The sequence below is a fragment of the Mirounga angustirostris genome, unplaced genomic scaffold (assembly GCF_029215605.1).
Source record: "Mirounga angustirostris isolate CCGP_5_RB_7025 unplaced genomic scaffold, mMirAng1.0.hap1 SCAF_17, whole genome shotgun sequence".
Classification (NCBI taxonomy): Eukaryota; Metazoa; Chordata; class Mammalia; order Carnivora; family Phocidae; genus Mirounga; species Mirounga angustirostris.
This window is the reverse complement of record NW_026991725.1, coordinates 32,286,005-32,304,006: the sequence shown is the minus strand read 5'-3', so window position 1 is coordinate 32,304,006 and position 18,002 is coordinate 32,286,005. Positions and strand designations below refer to the sequence as shown.

The following is an 18,002-nucleotide window of genomic DNA, read 5'->3' as shown; positions in this document are numbered from 1 at the left end:
TGGCCACGCAGTAACACACTAAAGTCCTTCAGGGCTCGTCCCGCAGAGCTTTATTTGAGGGATCCACCCAAAAGACAAGCACCTCACTTCCAAAGCTTCTTGATAGACATATTTTTCTCACTATCCTTCTGCATGACCTGGAGAGAGAAAGCATTAAGTTACAAACGGAACAACGAACACACACTCTACCCCCCCAGTCGAGAGTCCGTCAGCAAGGGCAGAAAGACAAGCCTCTACCTTGGCTACCGCCATCTCGAAGTCCTCCTGGGTGACGTGGACACGCCGCTCCCGCAGGGCGTACATGCCGGCTTCAGTGCACACCCCCTGGGCAGAGAAAGGAAGCCAGGCACTGTTGCTGTGTCCTGGAACCCACACCTTTCTGCCGTGGCCCCCTTCTCCTTGGGCCCTCCGATTACCTTCACTTCGGCACCTGATGCCCCAGGCATGAGCTCAGCAATTTTCCGCAGGTTGATCCCCCGGGTCAGGTTCATTTTCCGAGAATGAATCTTCAAAATATCTAGCCGGGCCTAGAGAGGGGACAGAGAGGAAAAGCTTGAGCCCTGTGGCCTACCTCCACAGCCAGAGTCATCCGCAGCTCGGCCCCTCACAAACCTCCTCATTGGGGGGTGGGAATTCAATTTTTCTGTCGATGCGCCCGGGGCGAAGCAGCGCAGAGTCCAGGATGTCAATCCTATTAGTAGCCATGATAACCTGAGTGGAGAAAGGGGGTGGTGGCGGCATCAGCCAAGCCCTTCCTTGGGCTGCACCTCGCCCAGGGCCTTCCCTTGGATGCCACCTCACCTTGATATTCTTGGTGGCCTCAAAGCCATCCAGCTGGTTGAGCAGCTCCAGCATTGTCCGCTGCACCTCACTGTCCCCCCCAGAACCCCCCTCCAGCCGTGAGGAGCCAATGGAGTCAATTTCATCCATGAAGATGATAGATGGAGCGTGTTCTCGTGCCATGACAAACAGCTCCCTCACCATTCTTGCCCCTGTGCAGAGGCCAAGCTGGCGTTAAGGGGGCAATGAGCTCCATACCCTCACCTCCACCCCCTCACTTCTGCTTGGTTTTCAGGTTTCTAGCCAGAGTTACCTTCCCCAATGAATTTCTGTACCAATTCAGAGCCGGAGACACGAATAAAGGTGCAGTCTGTGTGATGAGCCACAGCCCGGGCCAACAGTGTCTTCCCAGTGCCTGGGGGTCCATATAGCAGCACCCCCTAGAAAGAAACAGCAGGACTCAGGGCAGAAACCAGTCCCCACCTTACACTAGGGAACATTTACCAAGTGCTCGCTTTGGGCTAGGCCCTGTGCTAGATGCTGGGGTATAAGTAACGAACGTCGAGGTCCTTCCTAACGCTTTTCTCAGAGCCACCTCCGTGCCCTGGCAGCACTACCCCCGGCCCCTCTTCCGTGGGGAGGGCCAGTGTAAGTGGCGTCTAGAATGTCCTGACACCTCCCCTGAGCCCCGTACTCACTTGGGCTGGGGCAGAATGTGCCAGTAACAGCATGACCCTTACACAGAAATCTTGCTTCTCACCTTGGGCTGCGCAATGCCCAGCGCTTCAAAGAGCTCAGGATGCTTGACAGGCAGCTCGATCACTTCTTTGATCTCCTTAATCTGCTTGTCCAGTCCACCGATCATCTCATAGGTTGAATCTGGCACCTTCTCCACCATCATCAGTGACACTAGTGGGTCTACCTTGTTGGGCAAGATCTTGTGCAGAGTGTAGCTGTCGTTTCTTAGAGCCACCCGGCAGTTGGGTGTCACCTGGCCGAGGGGAGAGTTTCAGGAAGTGGTGTGGTGAGAGCTAAGCCCAACCTCCCACCTCACCTGCTGCACTCACGTCGTTGATGTCGATGTTCTTGTCCACATCTACGACAAACTTGCCTTCAGGATGCACCTAAAGAAACGAGGGCTCATTACCTTTCCTGACAGCCACTGAACCACCCACCTCGCCCAGAAAGACCCATGAGCCCTAAAATAACAGAACAGTGTCCCGGCAAGACTACACACAGATGCATGGGAACGCACCAGGCATTAGGCTGCTCCCTGGGGGTCATGGTGCCTTTACCTTAACCAACACTTTTTTCTTATCCATGGCCCGGACTACTTCCCCCACATAGGAGCCCTGCTCCTGCAGCAGCTGTAGCTCTTCCCGCAGTAGGCGAACTGGATGGGAAAGAGACAAAACGGTCACCCAGCTTCTTTGGTGTCCCCTCTCCTACGACTCAATTCAATAGGCATGAATGAAGCACCATTCTGAAGTTTTAGAAGACCACAAAAATAAAGTCAGAATTTAGGTCTCTAAAGGGATAACAATGCAGCTCGGGAGAGGCATGCATGTGAACAACCATGTAACAGTGCAAAGCATAACCTTAGACTCTGAGAAATAAGCACCAAACATGAAGTCTCAATTTAGGGAGATTCGAACAGTCAGACCTCGGACAGACTGCCCAAATGCAGCCTTCCCATCTTTCCCTCCTCACCTTTTGCATTAAGCTCATTCCTCTGTGCCTGCAGCCTCCGGAGATTTTGGCTCTTATCATTTACAATCAGCTATGGAGGACAAGAAACAGAGCAGAAAACACTAGGAGGTTAAGCTCTTGGCCAAGATCCTCACAGGCTGGTATGAGCTGAGTGACAGAAGAGCAGAGGGCACCTGCATGTTCCAGATTGTGCAATAGGATTCTAAAGACCCTGTCCTTTCTTCTAAGAGTCCCTCTGGGGCCTAGGGCAGCCATCAAAAAAGGCTAGTTGTCCTAACACACTGGTCCAGAAATAACAAGCCCTAATGGAGAAAAGTTACCGCTGCCTCACATAGTCAATTTCTTTCGAGACAATGACACGGTAGAGTGGGAAGATCACTGAGTCAAAAGCCTAAGTTCTAACCCCACTGCTGCCAATTAACAGGTAGGTGAAACTAAGGAAAGCCTTTAAAAGGTCAAGATCTCTTACCAAACCATAAGTAGATACAGCGTCACCTACCCTGCCTCTTTTCTGGACTCTTGTGAAGAACAAATGACATCACTTATAAGAGCACTTCAAAGATGATAAACCTAATATGATAGCTACAAATGTACCAGGAGTTTAGAAATCACTCTTGTGACTTTCCTTCATCCAATTTACATATTTTCCTTATTGCTGGGGTCCCTGCTCCCTCTTTAGGCTAGAGGACTAGATTGCCCAATTCCTTTTCATTCAGTCCCATGGAATCATTGTGCAGACCCGGCAATTCTGTCTGCCCTCCCACTCTCACCCTGCCCCAGCCCCAGTGTGCTAAATCTCATCTGAACCTTCGTGTTCCCTTATAAAACAAACCCTCACATTCAGACTTCTAGACGAATGGCATTTGGCTAAGAGTACCTTTTAGGTTAAAATTTGACTCTTCAGAATGGGTAATAAACTCTGAATACTGATTACCTTCAAAGCAGTAGGAGTTGAGAGAAACAAGAGACTTAACTTCACATACTTCCTATGGGTGACCGGTTACTTCTACTGCACCCCCAATGGAATAATGTGGATTTATAGAAACATACTCATTCAATCCTTCATCCCTCTTCTAGCTGCCTCTGGACCTCTGGAGTCCGTCCTCACCTGGAGTTCTTCAATCTTGGACAGATAATACTGGCGGAGTCCACTGCCTGCCTTCCCCTCTTCCAGCTCCATCTGAAAACACAGTGTAATTATTAAACAGGCCAAAAAAACCGCAAGGGAAATACCCACTTCCAGCTTGGACTTTGGAGGAATAAGATTTGGGTTCGAATGCCCCAGTCCATCTCTTTAGAACCCTCCGCTTCCCCGTGACTAAACTAAAAGCAGAATGAGAGGCGCCTGGGTGGCTCAGTTGGTTAAGCGACTGCCTTCGGCTCAGGTCATGATCCTGGAGTCCCGGGATCGAGTCCCGCATTGGGCTCCCTGCTCGGCGGGGGGTCTGCTTCTCCCTCTGACCCTCCCCCCTCTCGTGTGCTTGCTCTCTCTCATTCTCTCTCTCTCTCAAATAAATAAATAAAATCTTTTAAAAAAATAAAAAATAAAAATAAAAGCAGAATGAGAATGCCGCCTACCTCCTAAGACTTTCAGGAGAATCAAGAGACAATATACACGGGAGCGCTTTGTCGCGAGTCAAGCGATGTAAAAACCCGAGGTATCATTACTCGAGGTGGAGCCACCATTAGGGACCGGGCCCTACCTCCTGCGACTCGCGGACGGGCCGGTTCCCGCTCCCATCGTTCCCCTCACTCTCTCCGCTTCCACGGTGTCTTCCCCCCTCGGCCCTGCTCTGACCCGCCAGGGGCGGCGCTGACACAGCAGATCCGGTCCCAGGCAGGGCCCAGTCTGGATTGGCCCACCCACCCCCGACCCACCCAACCCACCCGACCCTCTTGCCCCGGCCAGCGGCCCACCTCAGATCACGCCTGATTGTCATCGAGCCCCCGTTCCCGCCCGGCCGCCGCAGGCGCCATACCTGCTCCGGCCCGTCAAGCGCCATCTTCCTTCTCTCACGGAGACCGCCGGCATCCGAGCCGCCTTGGCGCGCAGGCGCAAAAGCAAGGGCTTAGGGTCCAGCGACACTAGCAGAGAAGAATTCCGGGTCAATGGGCGGGGTGTGCGTCGAGACAATTACAAAAACAGAGGCCATGATAGGAAGGTGGCTGCGCGAGGTCAGGAGCTTGGAAAGGGATGAAGAGACCACAGAACGCCTACATGTTACTCTCTAGAAACTCGGTTTTAGTTCCGGTAATCGGCTCACCTGGCCCCAACTTCTAACTTATAATACTTGAGAACATAGAGAAGAATTTGCGGCCACGCTCAAAATGGCGGACACTTGGAGCCGGGGACGCAAGCGACGCAAGCGGAAGCGGAAGTACGTATGCTGCCCACACGTGCTTCTCCTAGAGTGGTGAAAAAGGCGCTGGTTACGGGTAATTGCAGAAGCAGGTAGGGAACGGAAAGCGGAGTTTAGTGATCTGGGAAGAGACGTTCCAGTTTTTACTCTGTCCGCAGATTGACACTCCCCCCGTTTCACCATGGGCAAGAAGGGCAAAGTCGGGAAGAGCCGGCGAGACAAGTTCTATCACCTGGCGAAGGAGACCGGTGAGTCAGGGTACGCGCCGTCTGCGAGCGAACGAATGGCCTTTTCGATTTGCTCCCACCTTTCCGAATATTGAGTTCCTGTTCCCCAGAAGGGGTGGTGGTTTGTGAAGCCGCACAAATCCCCATGGGAAAGCGCCCCGCCGAGTTTAACATTTTGTCGGTGCCCCCAGGTTACCGCTCCCGCTCTGCTTTCAAGCTGATCCAGTTGAATCGCCGCTTTCAGTTCCTGCAGAAAGCGCGAGCCTTGCTGGACCTGTGTGCTGCCCCAGGGGGATGGTGGGTAACACCCGGCACCTCTGGCTCTTAATGGCTGCTTTCTGGGTTCGCCTTGGATGACTGAGAGTTGCGTTGGGGGGAGGGAGGGAGGGGGGGAGGGAGAGATACAGTAATACCGGTCTCAAAATTCTCCCTAGACATAGATCGCAGAAAAAAGGTTGGAAACGTGTACGTTACATGTTCCGGCCACTGCACTTGGTAGCGGCTCTTAACACGCATGGTGAGAGAGCCTATTGCCAACGGAGGGGAAAGAACGGTCCTGGGTTATCTTAATCGGTATTACTCTCTTATAGGCTGCAGGTGGCTGCTAAGTTTATGCCTGTATCCAGCCTTATTGTAGGTGAGTAACAGGTGGGCCGCCCCTGAATGTTAAAAGGATGGGAGAGTGAGGTACTAATTGTGTTCTACATTTCCTTTCTCCTTGCTTGAGGCGATCTTTCGGAACTCTGACCTGATTTCTTCCAGGAGTGGACCTGGTTCCAATCAAGCCTCTTCCCAATGTGGTGACACTCCAGGAGGACATCACAACAGAACGGTGTAGGCAGGTAATAGGAATCTTTTTTTTTTTTTTTTTTGGTCTCCTTTATATGCAGACACACACGTCTCCGTCTCACCACCCAAATCCTCCAGAGGCAAGCTTTCTCAGTTTAACACGCCTTGAGCAGTGCCTGCCATAGTCTGTATGACAAGGCCCATGACGCCCTTAGTCTCTACTCCAGGCTTTATTTAATCAGGAATGAGGTGTTTGGAATTGGAAGAAGTGCAGAGATATTGTTGAAATCTTTTCCAGTGGGCTCACTAGTAGACTGTAAGCTCCGTGAAGATAGACGTGTGTTGTTGTTTTTTAATTGTTGTATTCCGTGCCTGGCACAGGATTTGGCCCATTGTGGGTATTCAGCAAGTGACTGGGTGGACAAATGGCTGAATGAGGGATTGCTTTTATAGCCATATTTGTGTTTCTGCTGCTATGATTGCTTTTCTTTTGTATAGGCCCTGAGAAAGGAACTGAAGACCTGGAAGGTTGATGTTGTGCTCAATGATGGGGCCCCCAACGTTGGGGCTAGCTGGGTCCATGATGCTTACTCACAAGGTGCTGGGAGCGGGGGGCATGGAGATGAGGGTGGAGGTGGCCTTGCCCGCTCAGGCTGCAGAGGTCCTCAGCTAATTGTTTTCTCCCACAGCCCATTTGACACTGATGGCTCTGCGTCTGGCTTGTGATTTTCTGGCCCGTGGAGGCTGCTTCATCACGAAGGTTTTTCGTTCCCGAGACTATCAGCCCCTACTCTGGATCTTCCAGCAGCTCTTCCGCCGTGTCCAGGCCACTAAGCCCCAAGCTTCTCGCCATGAATCTGCAGAGATCTTTGTCGTCTGCCAGGGTGGGCGTTGCTTTTTCTTTCTCATGAGTCGGTTTCTTAGCTATCAAAGCACGCTTTCTTATATATCCTATCGTCGTAGGATTCCTGGCTCCTGACAAGGTTGACAGTAAATTCTTTGACCCCAAGTTTGCCTTCAAGGAGATCGAAGTTCAGGCCAAGACTGTTACTGAATTGGTAACTAAGAAGAAGCCAAAGGTGTGTTTGGGGAATGGGGCCACTCTCAGGTCCTAGAGCTCGAGGGAACTTGGGCCTGGTGGGTCCTGCACACGCCTTAGAAAGGACTTCTCACTCTTCCTTCCTTTCCCTCCCTAAGGCTGAAGGCTATGCTGAGGGTGACCTCACGCTCTATCACCGTACTTCAGTCACTGACTTCCTCCGAGCTGCCAACCCCGTTGACTTCCTCTCCAAAGCCAGTGAAGTGAGTTCTCAGTTTTGAGGGGTGCAAGGAAGCTCCAGAAACACGTCCCCAGAATCTCCCGACTCGCTTCTTTTCTCCCAGATTTCACTAGATGATGAAGAGTTGGCACAGCATCCAGCTACCACTGAGGACATCCGGGCATGCTGTCAGGATATCAAAGTGCTGGGGCGCAAGGAACTTAGGTATGCAGTGGGGGCGGGCACAGGTACCAGGAGTCCCCAAGGCAGGGAAAGGCCTTTGAAGACGCAGCAGCATTGTTTTTCCTGAGGGGACAATTTGAGGAATTCACCTAGCGTTGGATCTTGGGGGACAGGATGCTGCTGTGCTAGAGATTTGGGAGGGGGGCCTAAAAAGGGGACAGGGACAAAGAGGGAAACGTCAGGGTCAGTCATGGTATTTCTGGGGCAGGTCCCTCCTGAACTGGAGAACAAAGCTCCGGCGATACGTGGCCAAGAAGCTGAAAGAGCAAGCAAAGGCACTGGACATCAGGTGAGGCGGGAATCAAACCAGGGTAGGTGTTGGCTGGGGTCGGCGGGGTGTATGAGAAAAGAAGCAAACTTCTTGCACTGTTTTGTCAGCCTCAGTTCAGGAGAGGAAGAGGACGACGAAGGGGGTGAGGAGTCTAAGGTTGGGACTGGGCAGCAGCCCTCTGAGGATGAAGAGGAGGAACGATTAAACCAGAGCCTGGCAGAGATGAAGGCCCAGGAGGTGGCAGAATTAAAGAGGTAAGAGGAGTGGGGAGGAGCTCGGGGAGCGGGAGTCCCACCACAGAGTTCCTCTGTGTGAAGATGGGGGAGAGGATGAAGGCTCGGATGGGGAGTCTTTCGAGCTGGGGTGGGGTGAATTCCTCAAATTGTCCACTCAGGAAGAAAAAGAAGCTGCTGCGTGAGCAGAGAAAACAGCGGGAGCGTGTGGAGCTGAAGATGGATCTTCCCGGGGTTTCTATTGCAGATGAGGGGGAGACTGGCATGTTCTCCCTGCGCACCATCCGGGGTCACCAGGTGAGGTGGGGTTAGGGCAGATTTGGACATGGGGGGTATTGTAGTAGAGGCCTTTTTTTAAGTGTGCTGAATGCTTATGGCTCATAGTTGCCGTGTTCCCCTGTAAGCTGAAAGGTGACTCTTTCAGTGAGAGGATACTGTTGGAAAAACCGAGTTTTGTGCCTGAAAGGCCAGGAAGAAACAATGTATCTAAAACAATGAGATTAGGAACGTTTATGAGTGTGCTATGGATTGATTATGGTAGAGCTAGAACATTAGAACTAAGAAGCACTCTATGCAAGAAGCATAGGTTCTAGTAGATGCAGCCCCCAGGGTACCTGGGATGCCAGGGTGTGTGGAGGAGGGTTTTCCTCAGAGGAGGGCAGTGTTCTTCGGGTCACAGAGACCAGGTTGGCACCTTGCTGCCATAGGCTGCATTTCCTGATTAAAGCAGCATCGACAAGTGAAATGAACTTCTATGGTTCCCGCGGGAATGGAAACCCAGGTCCTCTTTGTTACGAGAACAGCAGAGAGAGCGTAGTGGTTCTTTGCCTTGGTTTTCTCATCTGTAGGAGGGAATGATAGAACCTACCAGCTAGGGTTTTGGGGAGGAATTTTTAAAGAGGGTTTAGGTGTAATCCCTGATAACGTAAACTCTCAAGCACTAACAGCTAGCTTTGTTATGAGGAAAATAAATCTTGAGGTTGACAGTTTTTAAGTGAAATAGTAGTTGTTAGATGTGTGTTGCCTGGGTTCCTCTATTCAGTGGAAACAAAATCCGTAGGTTGTTATTCTCAGGTGATGTGCTTTTTTTTTTTTTTTAATGTGCTTTCTGGGAGTAATTTTGTAAGAAAAAATGTTTTAGAGTATTTTAAGATTGGATGTTATATAGGCTTGGGGTGTTTTTCTGCTACCACTTCAGACAGACAAGTGGGATAGAACAGTGACCTGACTTAGAATGGGATTTTTTTTTTTTTTTAAGATTTCTTATTTTAGGGGTGCCTGGATGGCTCAGTTAAGCATCTGCCTTCAGCTTAGGTCATGATCCCAGGGTCCTGGGTTTGAGCTCTGTATTGGGGTCCCTGCTCTGCGGGAGCCTGTCGCTCCCCCTGCTTGTGCTTGTGTGCGCTCAGTCTGTCAAATCTTTAAAAAAAAAAAAAAAAAATTTTTTTTTAGAGAGTGCACATGTGCTCTGTGACTGGGGGGAGGGGTAGAGAGAATCTCAAGCCAACTCCCTCTGAGCAAGGAGCTGGATGTGGGGCCCCATCTCATGATCGCCGAGATCATGACCTGAGCTAAAACCAAGAGTTGGACGCCCAGCCAACTGAGCCTCCCTTTTTTTTTTTTTTTTTTTAAAGATTTTGTCAGCGCATAAGCAGGGGGAGCTACAGGCAGAGGGAGAGGGAGAAGCAGGCTCCCCGCTGAGCAAGGAGCCCAATACGGGACTTGATCCCAGGACCCCCGGATCATGACCTGAGCCGAAGGCAGACGCTTAACCAACTGAGCCACCCAGGTGTCCCGAACGGATGTTTTAAACACTTAGCCCCATCATTTCCTTGTCTGTATTTGCCACAGTGTATTTTATTTTTTTAAGATTTGACAGAGAAAGACATAGCGAGAGAGGGAACACAAGCAGGGGGAGTGGGAGAGGGAGAAGCAGGCTTCCCGCGGAGCAGGGAGCCCGACGCGGGGCTCGATCCCAGCACCCTGAGATCATGATGTGAGCCAAAGGCAGAGCTTAACAACTGAGCTACCCGGGAGCCTCTCATACTCATAGTTTCTTAAACTACAGAGTGTTTTCAAATGTTGCTAAGGTAACAGATACGGGGGGAAAAAGCGTTATGTGCCTCATAAGAATCCTTGACCTCTTTTTTCTCTGTCAAACTCCAGTTGTTAGAGGAGGTCACACAAGGGGATATGAGCGCTGCAGACACATTTCTGTCTGATCTGCCAAGAGACGACCTCTACGTATCAGATGTTGAGGAAGACGATGACGATGCATCTCTGGAGAGTGACCTGGATCCAGAGGAGCTGGCAGAGGTTGGAGGATCTCCGTGTCTAAAGGACCAGAAGCGGTAAGTGGGGGGGGGGGGGTTCATGCATGCAGGGGCATTGACCCTCTCTGTGAGTACGGAAGCAGAGCTGGGCGCAGGGGTCGCAAGTGGGAGTCGGAAAGCACATCTCCCAAGCCCCCACCCATTTCTCTACAGTGTACAATTTGCTGAAGTAGATGAAAAAGGAGGAGAAGAAGGGAATCCACTGCTGGTACCATTGGAGGAAAAGATGATACTGCAGGAAGAACAAGCCCGTCTGTGGTTCTCTAAGGTAAGAGGTTGGGGGCCCAGCCAGCCAGGGACTTAGTATCCCCTGGGAGACGGGTGGCTGAAACTTCCCCCCGTCACAGGATGGCTTCAGAGGGATTGAGGAGGATGCTGATGAGGCCCTGGAGCTCGGTCAGGCCCAGCTGTTGTATGAGAGGCGTCGGAGGGGGCAACAGCAGCTGCCATCCCCACCTTCCGGTTTAAAGAGTGAGAAGAAACCTCCCCAGCACCAAGAGGCGGGCCCTAAGCGGCCAGAGGCTCCAGCAGAGGCCAAGAATGCCCCTGGGCCTGATGAGGAAGGAGAGGGCAGCTCGGACAGCGACAGCAGCAGCAGCGAAGAGAGGTGAGTGGCTGCAGCTGTTCTGACCACTTGTCCCCGTTTGGGGTTTTCACCCTTGGCTGTAGATAGCGACTTAAAAAAAAAAAGTGATGATTCTGAAGTGAATCAAGTAGTCTGTGGTATAGCTCGGGGGGCCTTTCAGGCCAAGTTTTCAATAGGAAGCGGGGTTGAGGTGAGGCAGGAGTGGGTCTGGGGACTGGTGGAACTGACAACAGTCATCCCCCTTCTGCAGTTGGGAACCAAAGCACGGGAAGAAGCGAAGCCGTGGGCTTAAGTCCGATGACGGGTTTGAGATCGTGCCCATCGAGGACCCAGGTGAGCCTGGTACCTTGTGAAATGGGAGGCGACAATGGAAGTTTGGGTCGATACGGAGCTTTGACTTTTCCCTTTTCTCTTTAGTGAAACATCAGATACTAGATCCTGAAGGCCTTGCCCTAGGTGCTATCATTGCCTCTTCCAAAAAGGCTAAGAGAGATCTCATAGATGACTCCTTCAGCCGGTAAGGGGGCCAGGAAATCATGAGACGTGGCCCTGGGAGGGGGACGGGGGATGATTTTGGCTGCTGTCCTCTCTCTAGGTATACATTTAATGAGGAGGAGGGGGAGCTTCCAGAGTGGTTTGTGCAAGAGGAAAAGCAGCACAGGATCCGGCAGCTGCCTATTGACAAGAAGGAGGTAGAACACTACCGCCGACGCTGGCGGGAAATCAACGCACGTCCCATCAAGAAAGTAGCCGAGGCGAAGGCCAGAAAGAAACGGAGGGTAAAGAGTGGGGCCGCCTGTTATCTGTGTGCAGGGGTGGGAGTGGGGAAGAGGTCCGCCTGACAGAGCCACCGTGCACCGCCCCCCCCCGGCAGATGCTGAAGAAGTTGGAGCAAACCAAGAAGAAGGCAGAGGCTGTGGTGAACACCGTGGACATCTCAGAACGTGAGAAAGTGGCTCAGCTTCGGAGGTAAAGGAGAGAGAGGTCACCCACAAAGGTACATGGGGTTAAAAAGGATGGCTGGAAGCCTCTAATGTCTTCCTTCCATTTACAGTCTCTACAAGAAGGCTGGGCTTGGCAAGGAGAAACGCCAAGTCACCTATGTGGTAGCCAAAAAAGGTGTGGGCCGCAAAGTCCACCGGCCAGCTGGAGTCAGAGGCCATTTCAAGGTGGTGGACTCAAGGATGAAGAAGGACCAAAGGGCACAGCAAAGGAAAGAGCAGAAGAAAAAACACAGACGGAAGTGAGCAGAGCCATGGGGTCCTCTGAGAAGACAGTGTGAGGACATGGAGGTGTGATTCCAGCCCCCACCCCATACCAGCTGCAGGCTGGCTTGCATTGTAGTCTGCTGGAAAGACAGGTGGGGTGCCTAGAACTCTCACGGGGTGGTCCTGAGTGTTGAAGGAAGGTCTCTGACATGTCCTGTTGGTGCTGTAGCAGAGCCCCTAGCTCCTCTGTTAGGAATGTGGAGTACTAGACGAACAGTCTCCTAGGGGGAAGGTCAGTGTCCGAGTGGCATTCACTCTATTTCTGGGCAAGCCAGCCTCTCAGGTCTTCCCCCATCCTCTTCTATTATCTGAATAAAACCAGGGTATTATCTTTTCTGACATTTAGTTCCCACTAAGTGCTAACTCAAACATCTGGGTGTTCACACCATGTACTGCACAGTTATAAATCATAGTATGTACTCACTGTGAAGTAGAAATGACAAACAATCCACAGGTCCCAGTAGTAAAACATTTACTAGAGCAAGCAGAAAGGAATGCACATCTTAAAGAAACCTTCACAAAGTCACAAAATTCGAAGTATGTATATTTCCTTTTATAAACAAGATAGAACAAAAATCATCAAAATCATTTCAGCAAAAGATTTTCTACCATTGTGGCAAGTTAAAAAAAAAAAATACAATGAAATAGAAGACACTTTAAAAGCTGTCGTTTTTGTTTTTTTCAATTTAGCAATACTTCAGACCTGGAGCAGTCTTGTTTCTCTTTGAAGGTAGGGGCTCTCTGGGTCTGGCGGGCTGCTGCTTCCTGTCTCAGGACTGGACACAAACCTGGCTGGGGAACCTGAGCACGGACTCTCACTTACACATTGCTCTTCCCTGCAAAGTCTAGAAGCACCAAAATCCTTCCCCAAATCTCCAACAAATGCTTCAGTAGGTTGGGTTTGCAGAAAGCCAACTCCTAAAGAGGGAACTGCCTGGCCACACAGCTAAGAAAAGAAATTTTACTTGTAGATGTTTATAAGGTGACATTTTAGTAAAAAATATAACACTACATATAATAAAAACCTAGAGTGAGTTTTGTGCCCTAGAAGGCCCTTTCTTTCAAGGTATTCTCAACTGACCTTCACAACTCACCTAGAGCCCAATAGGAGGTTCCCAGCTCTCACTGCTTTCAAGGACCAAAGCAGCTTCCCAAGAAGACATCCGAAAACTGATCCAGATGAAAGGGTAATGTCTCCAAGCTCCAGCTAATCCACTAGGGGCAGGGGGTCCTTACACCTTGGGCCCCAACCCAGCCCTGAGACGCCTAGTTACCAAAAATCTTTCTAAAAATAAAATTAAAGACAATTGATTTCACACTGTAGCACATACCCTCTAACTGTCCCATCGACTTTTCTTGCGCTTGGGTGGCTCGGGGACAGCGAAACCATCGGCTGTCTTATCTGTCTTGCTGTCCACCTTGTCCATCTTGCTGTCCACCTTGGGGTCCACCTTGCTCTCACGATTACAACCCTCTTTCCTGCTTTCACCATTCCGACCATCGTTTGCACCTCGGCTCTCTCCATGTCGGCTGCCACCTCCTCCGTGCCTACTCTCCCCATGACGGTGGCCGTCAGCATGACGGCTGCTGCTTTCGGGGTAGCGGTATCCATCTCCATGGCGACCACCCTCTCCATGACGTGGACTGTCGCCATGCCGATTGCCACTCTCTCCATGACCATGACGGCTGCCACCCCGGTTCTCCGTGTATCTCTCTCTCTTCCCATTGCCTCCCCCAGGCCCTTCTCGGCTGTTACTCCCTGAAGCTGTATTGTTGACTCCCTGGGCTCCAGCAGAAGGGTAGGTCACTGGAGCACCGCTGAGGTTCCCAGTATTGCCAAAGCCTGGGATGCCCTTGGTGGCACTGCCAAGGGGGCTGTCTGGACTGTTATGGCCCTGCTGGGCTGAATTAGTTGGGACGGAATTCAAGCTCCCTGCACTAGTCCATCCACTTGCGCCAGCAGCAGAGCTTCCCGCCTTCTGGTTGCTTAAGCTGGCAGCAACAAAGTGACTCTTGTACTGTGACTGAAAGAGAGACAACAAGAGTTAAGACAGTGGGTTCAAGAAACTTGGGATATGTGAAGCTTGGTAATGAGAAAGTACACAGAAATTCTATGCTACCCTGGCACTATGAGCATCCCGATGGCCCCACAACCCTGTGGTTTCTATGTTCCTCTATTAATGAGAAGAAATCTAAGGACCTAGCTGAAACATCAGTCTGAAGGCAGATAAAATGCATAAATTAAGGCTCAGCTGGTTAGCTTGCTAACTGGAGGGGTGGAAGGATAAGTATACATGGGTTCAAAGTTAAGAGCTCCAGAACCAAACTTGTCTTAGCTAAAAAAAAAAAAAGGTAATTATTCTCAACCAGCTTACAAGAGCCTTAGAGGTGGGCAATGCTGTCGGCTGTTGAGGCAGGGCGGGACCGCCAGCCCTGCTACAGTACCAACAGTCCCAAGCTCTGGGATGACGGATGTCCCTGACCAGATTTCCTAGCTTCTACACCTGCAGCTCTATGTAAGCTATTATGAAGTTGACATTCAAAACTGAAAGCAGTGAGAAGCCCTTAAGTCTAGCATCAAGCCTACAAGCTCAGCTACCCTCTCTGAAAGACTAGGCCCCTCATCACTGTGCAAAGCTCTTTTAGCTAACTCCTTAATTTCAGACCTGGAAAGCTGCTTTCATTGCTGTCAGCCGATCTCCCATGGCTCCTGTGGAGGGCTTGTAGGCCTCATAATTGCTCATCACATTATTGTTGTTTCCTCGGTCCTTTAAAAAAAAAAAAACACACCCATGAGGACAGAATGAGCAGGAAAGCTCACTGCCAGACTGGGCCTCATGTCCTGGAAACAAAGTGGGCACTGCAATGGGAACAGGATATATTTTGTGGGAAAAGGTACAGTAATAAATACTTAAAAATGCTTATGCCTTTTAACCCAGTAATTCTGTTTTTAGGAATTAACCCTAACCCCGAAGTCAGATTATGCCCAATGCTGATCATATGGTTTTATTTACACACACAAATACAATGTTTCTATAATTCTGTAAAGCTTTACATGCTCAGGATGAAGAGGCCACAAGGCAATATATAGCATATGCATATAGCCTATACATGGCTCAAGCTCTGAATTCACTCTTAAAAGCCCGAGTCTCAGTTTCAACACTTACTGCAGTATAACCTGGGTGCCTCTGTTTCATGATCAGTACACCTGTGCTCACTGGGTGGTTGTGAAGACTGAGTTAACATGCATGACTGCTTGCCATGGCTCAACATTAGCTATCACTACCAACGGTGTCCTGTGCATCGTTACTGAGAGGTGTGAGCAGATTCTTTATCAGAGACACCAAGTAAACAATAATGCTCCACAAATAAAAAGACTGGCAGCTTTCTTCTTTGGTTTAGGAATCAAAGTGACAGGAAACAGGCAGTTAAGAAAGCCAGTAAGGGGGCGCTTTCATTACCTGTTTTGTGAGAAAAGCTAGCTCTCATTTCTGATGCAATTTCCCACAGAGTGTAGGAAGCATTCTGGAGTCAGGGTTCCCAGCAGCAGACTCTAGGCCAGTGCTGGAGGGCTTGTCAAGTTTTTGATTCACCAGGTCTGGGGTGGGGCACAAATTTGCATTTACTGCTGGTCCAGGGACCACAATTTGCAAACTGATGTTAATCTAGACTGATTTCCTGAGCATATCTAGTCACCAAGTACACAAAGGTGCTTCTCTAAGACAAAGTCACAACATTCCTTGTAGACGGGGTTCTAAACTCACTGAGGCTTTCTCAGGTAGAGGAGGACGGTCATAACATCCTCCAGGACTTGGGAGCAGCCCAAAGGGCACTGCTGCAGTCTGGACTCACCGTGTTCTCTGAGCCTAGGCCAGGCCGCTCCCTGTAGCCTAGGCCGCCTCCACCAATGTTCAGCTTTTTGCCTTTTCCTCCTTTAAAGCGGGATTTCCGAAACCAGGCATTCTGCATTGAACACAATTCAAGGTTAGGCCATGGGAGGAAGAGGCAGCCAGAGAAGGAAGAGGCAGCCAGAGGAGGACATCATCAGAAATGAAGTGGGAGGGAAGAACGTACTGGTTCATCTGTAGCCAGTGTATTTATGGCAACTGTTCACAGGAACCACAGACGAACTTCTTTTGGGAGTTTAGTCTACCAAATTTGTCAGGAGGCCCAGCTCCTTATCTGAGGCTTCCATTACTGCTGTTTCTCAGGGCCTCCAGGAAGGGAAGTGAGTAGATAAGCCTCAGATGGAGAGCACTTACTCTGGCCACTTCTAACTTCCTAGAGGAACCTTTTCTTAATCTAGACATACTACTGGATATACACGTTTGGAGCTTAAAAGAGGGCTCAGAAGTGAAAGAAAAAGACCATGTGAAGTGAGGTTCACCAGAACTGGCTCTAGGGGCAGATGTCCAGGACCACTAGCAACGTAACTGAAAGTTTTATGTACCCATAGCCTGAAGCGTCCCTTGAACTTGATCGCTGCCAGCACCCTATGAATCAATTTATGTTCTTTTCACAGAATGCAAATACCAGTGGGAGAGGTAGCCCTTTATCTAACAATCACACATTACAATCTAAGTGAAGTACTTGAGAGGTAGGGCTGGCTTCAGAAAGGCACTGACCAGGGAAGCTGATCACACAGTGTGAGAGCACAGGAAGCCTAAGGCACAAAAGAGACATAGAAAAAGCCAAAGACAAGATACATCCTGTTCAAAAATGCAGTTTACGATGGGCTCTCTGTACCCAGGAAATGGAAGGAAACATTATTTTACTCCTTCCTGCCATGCAAGTCCTCTACTCCCAGAACCCAGAGTATGGGCAGTAATACCATACTGTAAGTGCAGAACGGATTAACCATTCTGTGCGCTGACTTATGAATCTAAAAAAGACATAAATTTAGGGCGCCTGGGTGGCTCAGTCGTTAAGCGTCTGCCTTTGGCTCAGGTCATGATCCCAGGGTCCTGGGATCGAGTCCCACGTCGGGCTCCCTGTTTGGCGGGAGGCCTGCTTCTCCCTCTCCCACTCCCCCTGCTTGTGTTCCTGCTCTCGCTATCTGTCAAATAAATAAATAAAATCTTTAAAAAAATAAAAAATAAAAATAAAAAAGACATAAATTTCTACTATCAGAATGTGTATACTGAACCCATTTGTAATTTGGGGACTCCATATATTAAGATGACTCAGTATTTACTTCAGTAGAATGTCCAGCTTAGTTTTAGATTGGTAATCAAGTGGTTTAAGGTCTGAGACCTAAATCAATGAGAAATAGTTAAATACATCGTATTTTCTTAAGATGTCACACATTTTTAGCCCCTCAAAAAGACTGGGAGAAAGGGCAATAAGGGGAAAATAGCTATCTTTGAGATTAAACTTACAAGTGTGCTATGGGGCAAACAGGCAGAAATTTCAGAGGGACAGATTTTAGCACAAAGAAAGGAATAAGCTTTTCAAATCAATGTTGCTGAAAAAAGAGGTAAGACAGACCAGATGAATTTTAATGTCCTACAGTACCAATCTGTTCCTCCTAAGCAGTGCCCCCACCCACGGCTGTAACTTTTCTGTCATGTGTCTATGTTAGCTCCTCAGGCTTGCTGAGTTGTTGTCTTTTTTTTTACTAGTTTTAGAACCTCGAGCCATCCTAAGTGTACTCAGCCCCTCACCTGCATTGCCAGATCTAGGAGTTCCTTGGAAACATGCTGATTGGCTCCTTCCAAGTTCCGGACAAGGTCACCAGCAAAATTGCTGTCCTTGGGGGTCAGTAAGGTATAAGCCACGCCTTTCTCACCCGCTCGTCCTGTGCGGCCAATCCTATGAGTGTGAGTATCAATGTCTCGTGCCACGTCATAGTTAATAACAGTCTTAATTGAAGGAATGTCCAGACCACGGGCTGAAATAAATACCAAATTCTTTTATCCTTCAGCAGGAGTCAAAACACCAAAG

General features: G+C 49.7%; 3 protein-coding genes across 14 annotated transcripts in view; 1 reads left to right on the top strand and 2 right to left on the bottom strand.

The window, feature by feature from the left end:
* Positions 1-27: 27 nt before the first annotated feature.
* PSMC5 (proteasome 26S subunit, ATPase 5) lies at positions 28-4,592 on the bottom strand. 4 transcript variants are annotated; one of them, XM_045888672.2, is made up of 12 exons: positions 4,470-4,592; positions 3,599-3,670; positions 2,491-2,560; positions 2,076-2,173; positions 1,848-1,904; positions 1,541-1,771; positions 1,094-1,220; positions 802-992; positions 613-711; positions 417-527; positions 238-324; positions 28-137 (listed from the first exon to the last, which is right to left on the bottom strand). In XM_045888672.2, exons 1-12 carry the CDS (start codon positions 4,491-4,493, stop codon positions 84-86), a joined length of 1,221 nt encoding a protein of 406 aa, XP_045744628.1. In that variant the 5' UTR covers positions 4,494-4,592; the 3' UTR covers positions 28-83. The 4 variants fall into 4 exon arrangements, with proteins under 4 accessions (XP_045744628.1, XP_064439185.1, XP_045744629.1 ...); XM_064583115.1 differs by lacking the exon at positions 4,470-4,592 and adding an exon at positions 4,408-4,430; XM_045888673.3 differs by lacking the exon at positions 4,470-4,592 and adding an exon at positions 4,069-4,248.
* Positions 4,593-4,642: 50 nt separating this feature from the next.
* Positions 4,643-17,816, top strand: FTSJ3 (FtsJ RNA 2'-O-methyltransferase 3). Of its 5 annotated transcripts, none has more exons than XM_045888664.3 (21): positions 4,643-4,868; positions 5,009-5,098; positions 5,269-5,374; positions 5,668-5,714; positions 5,840-5,919; positions 6,365-6,464; positions 6,556-6,750; positions 6,830-6,945; positions 7,064-7,168; positions 7,250-7,350; positions 7,577-7,657; positions 7,747-7,893; positions 8,034-8,169; positions 10,039-10,223; positions 10,359-10,473; positions 10,553-10,812; positions 11,042-11,124; positions 11,209-11,308; positions 11,387-11,570; positions 11,666-11,760; positions 11,846-12,752. In XM_045888664.3, exons 2-21 carry the CDS (start codon positions 5,032-5,034, stop codon positions 12,036-12,038), a joined length of 2,496 nt encoding a protein of 831 aa, XP_045744620.1. In that variant the 5' UTR covers positions 4,643-4,868; positions 5,009-5,031; the 3' UTR covers positions 12,039-12,752. The 5 variants fall into 5 exon arrangements, with proteins under 5 accessions (XP_045744620.1, XP_064439180.1, XP_045744622.1 ...); XM_064583110.1 differs by adding an exon at positions 17,681-17,816 and having other exon boundaries at positions 4,826-5,098; positions 11,846-12,083; XM_045888666.3 differs by having other exon boundaries at positions 4,826-5,098; positions 11,846-12,083; positions 12,750-13,382.
* DDX42 (DEAD-box helicase 42) overlaps positions 12,515-18,002 on the bottom strand; it is a 48,008-nt gene continuing 42,520 nt past the window's right edge. For all 5 annotated transcript variants that reach the window (XM_045888663.3, XM_064583106.1, XM_045888662.3 and 2 more), the window contains 4 exons: positions 17,723-17,949; positions 15,912-16,022; positions 14,726-14,827; positions 12,515-14,083 (listed from right to left, as the gene is read on the bottom strand). In XM_045888663.3, the coding sequence (XP_045744619.1) occupies positions 13,394-14,083; positions 14,726-14,827; positions 15,912-16,022; positions 17,723-17,949 (1,130 nt within the window). In that variant the 3' untranslated portion in view covers positions 12,515-13,393. The remainder of the gene's footprint in view (positions 14,084-14,725; positions 14,828-15,911; positions 16,023-17,722; positions 17,950-18,002) is intronic.

Excerpts from the sequence above, each read along its gene's own strand:
- PSMC5 (XM_045888672.2), bottom strand. The coding sequence starts at position 4,493 with ATGGCGCTTGACGGGCCGGAGCAG. Across the intron at positions 1,905-2,075 it reads AGAAAAAAGTGTTGGTTAAG|GTGCATCCTGAAGGCAAGTT; the intron begins GTAAAGGCACCA and ends TCGTTTCTTTAG. Across the intron at positions 528-612 it reads TCCCACCCCCCAATGAGGAG|GCCCGGCTAGATATTTTGAA; the intron begins GTTTGTGAGGGG and ends TCCCCTCTCTAG.
- FTSJ3 (XM_064583110.1), top strand. The coding sequence starts at position 5,032 with ATGGGCAAGAAGGGCAAAGTCGGGAAGAGCCGGCGAGACAAGTTCTAT. Across the intron at positions 5,375-5,667 it reads TGTGCTGCCCCAGGGGGATG|GCTGCAGGTGGCTGCTAAGT; the intron begins GTGGGTAACACC and ends ACTCTCTTATAG. Across the intron at positions 6,751-6,829 it reads GATCTTTGTCGTCTGCCAGG|GATTCCTGGCTCCTGACAAG; the intron begins GTGGGCGTTGCT and ends CTATCGTCGTAG.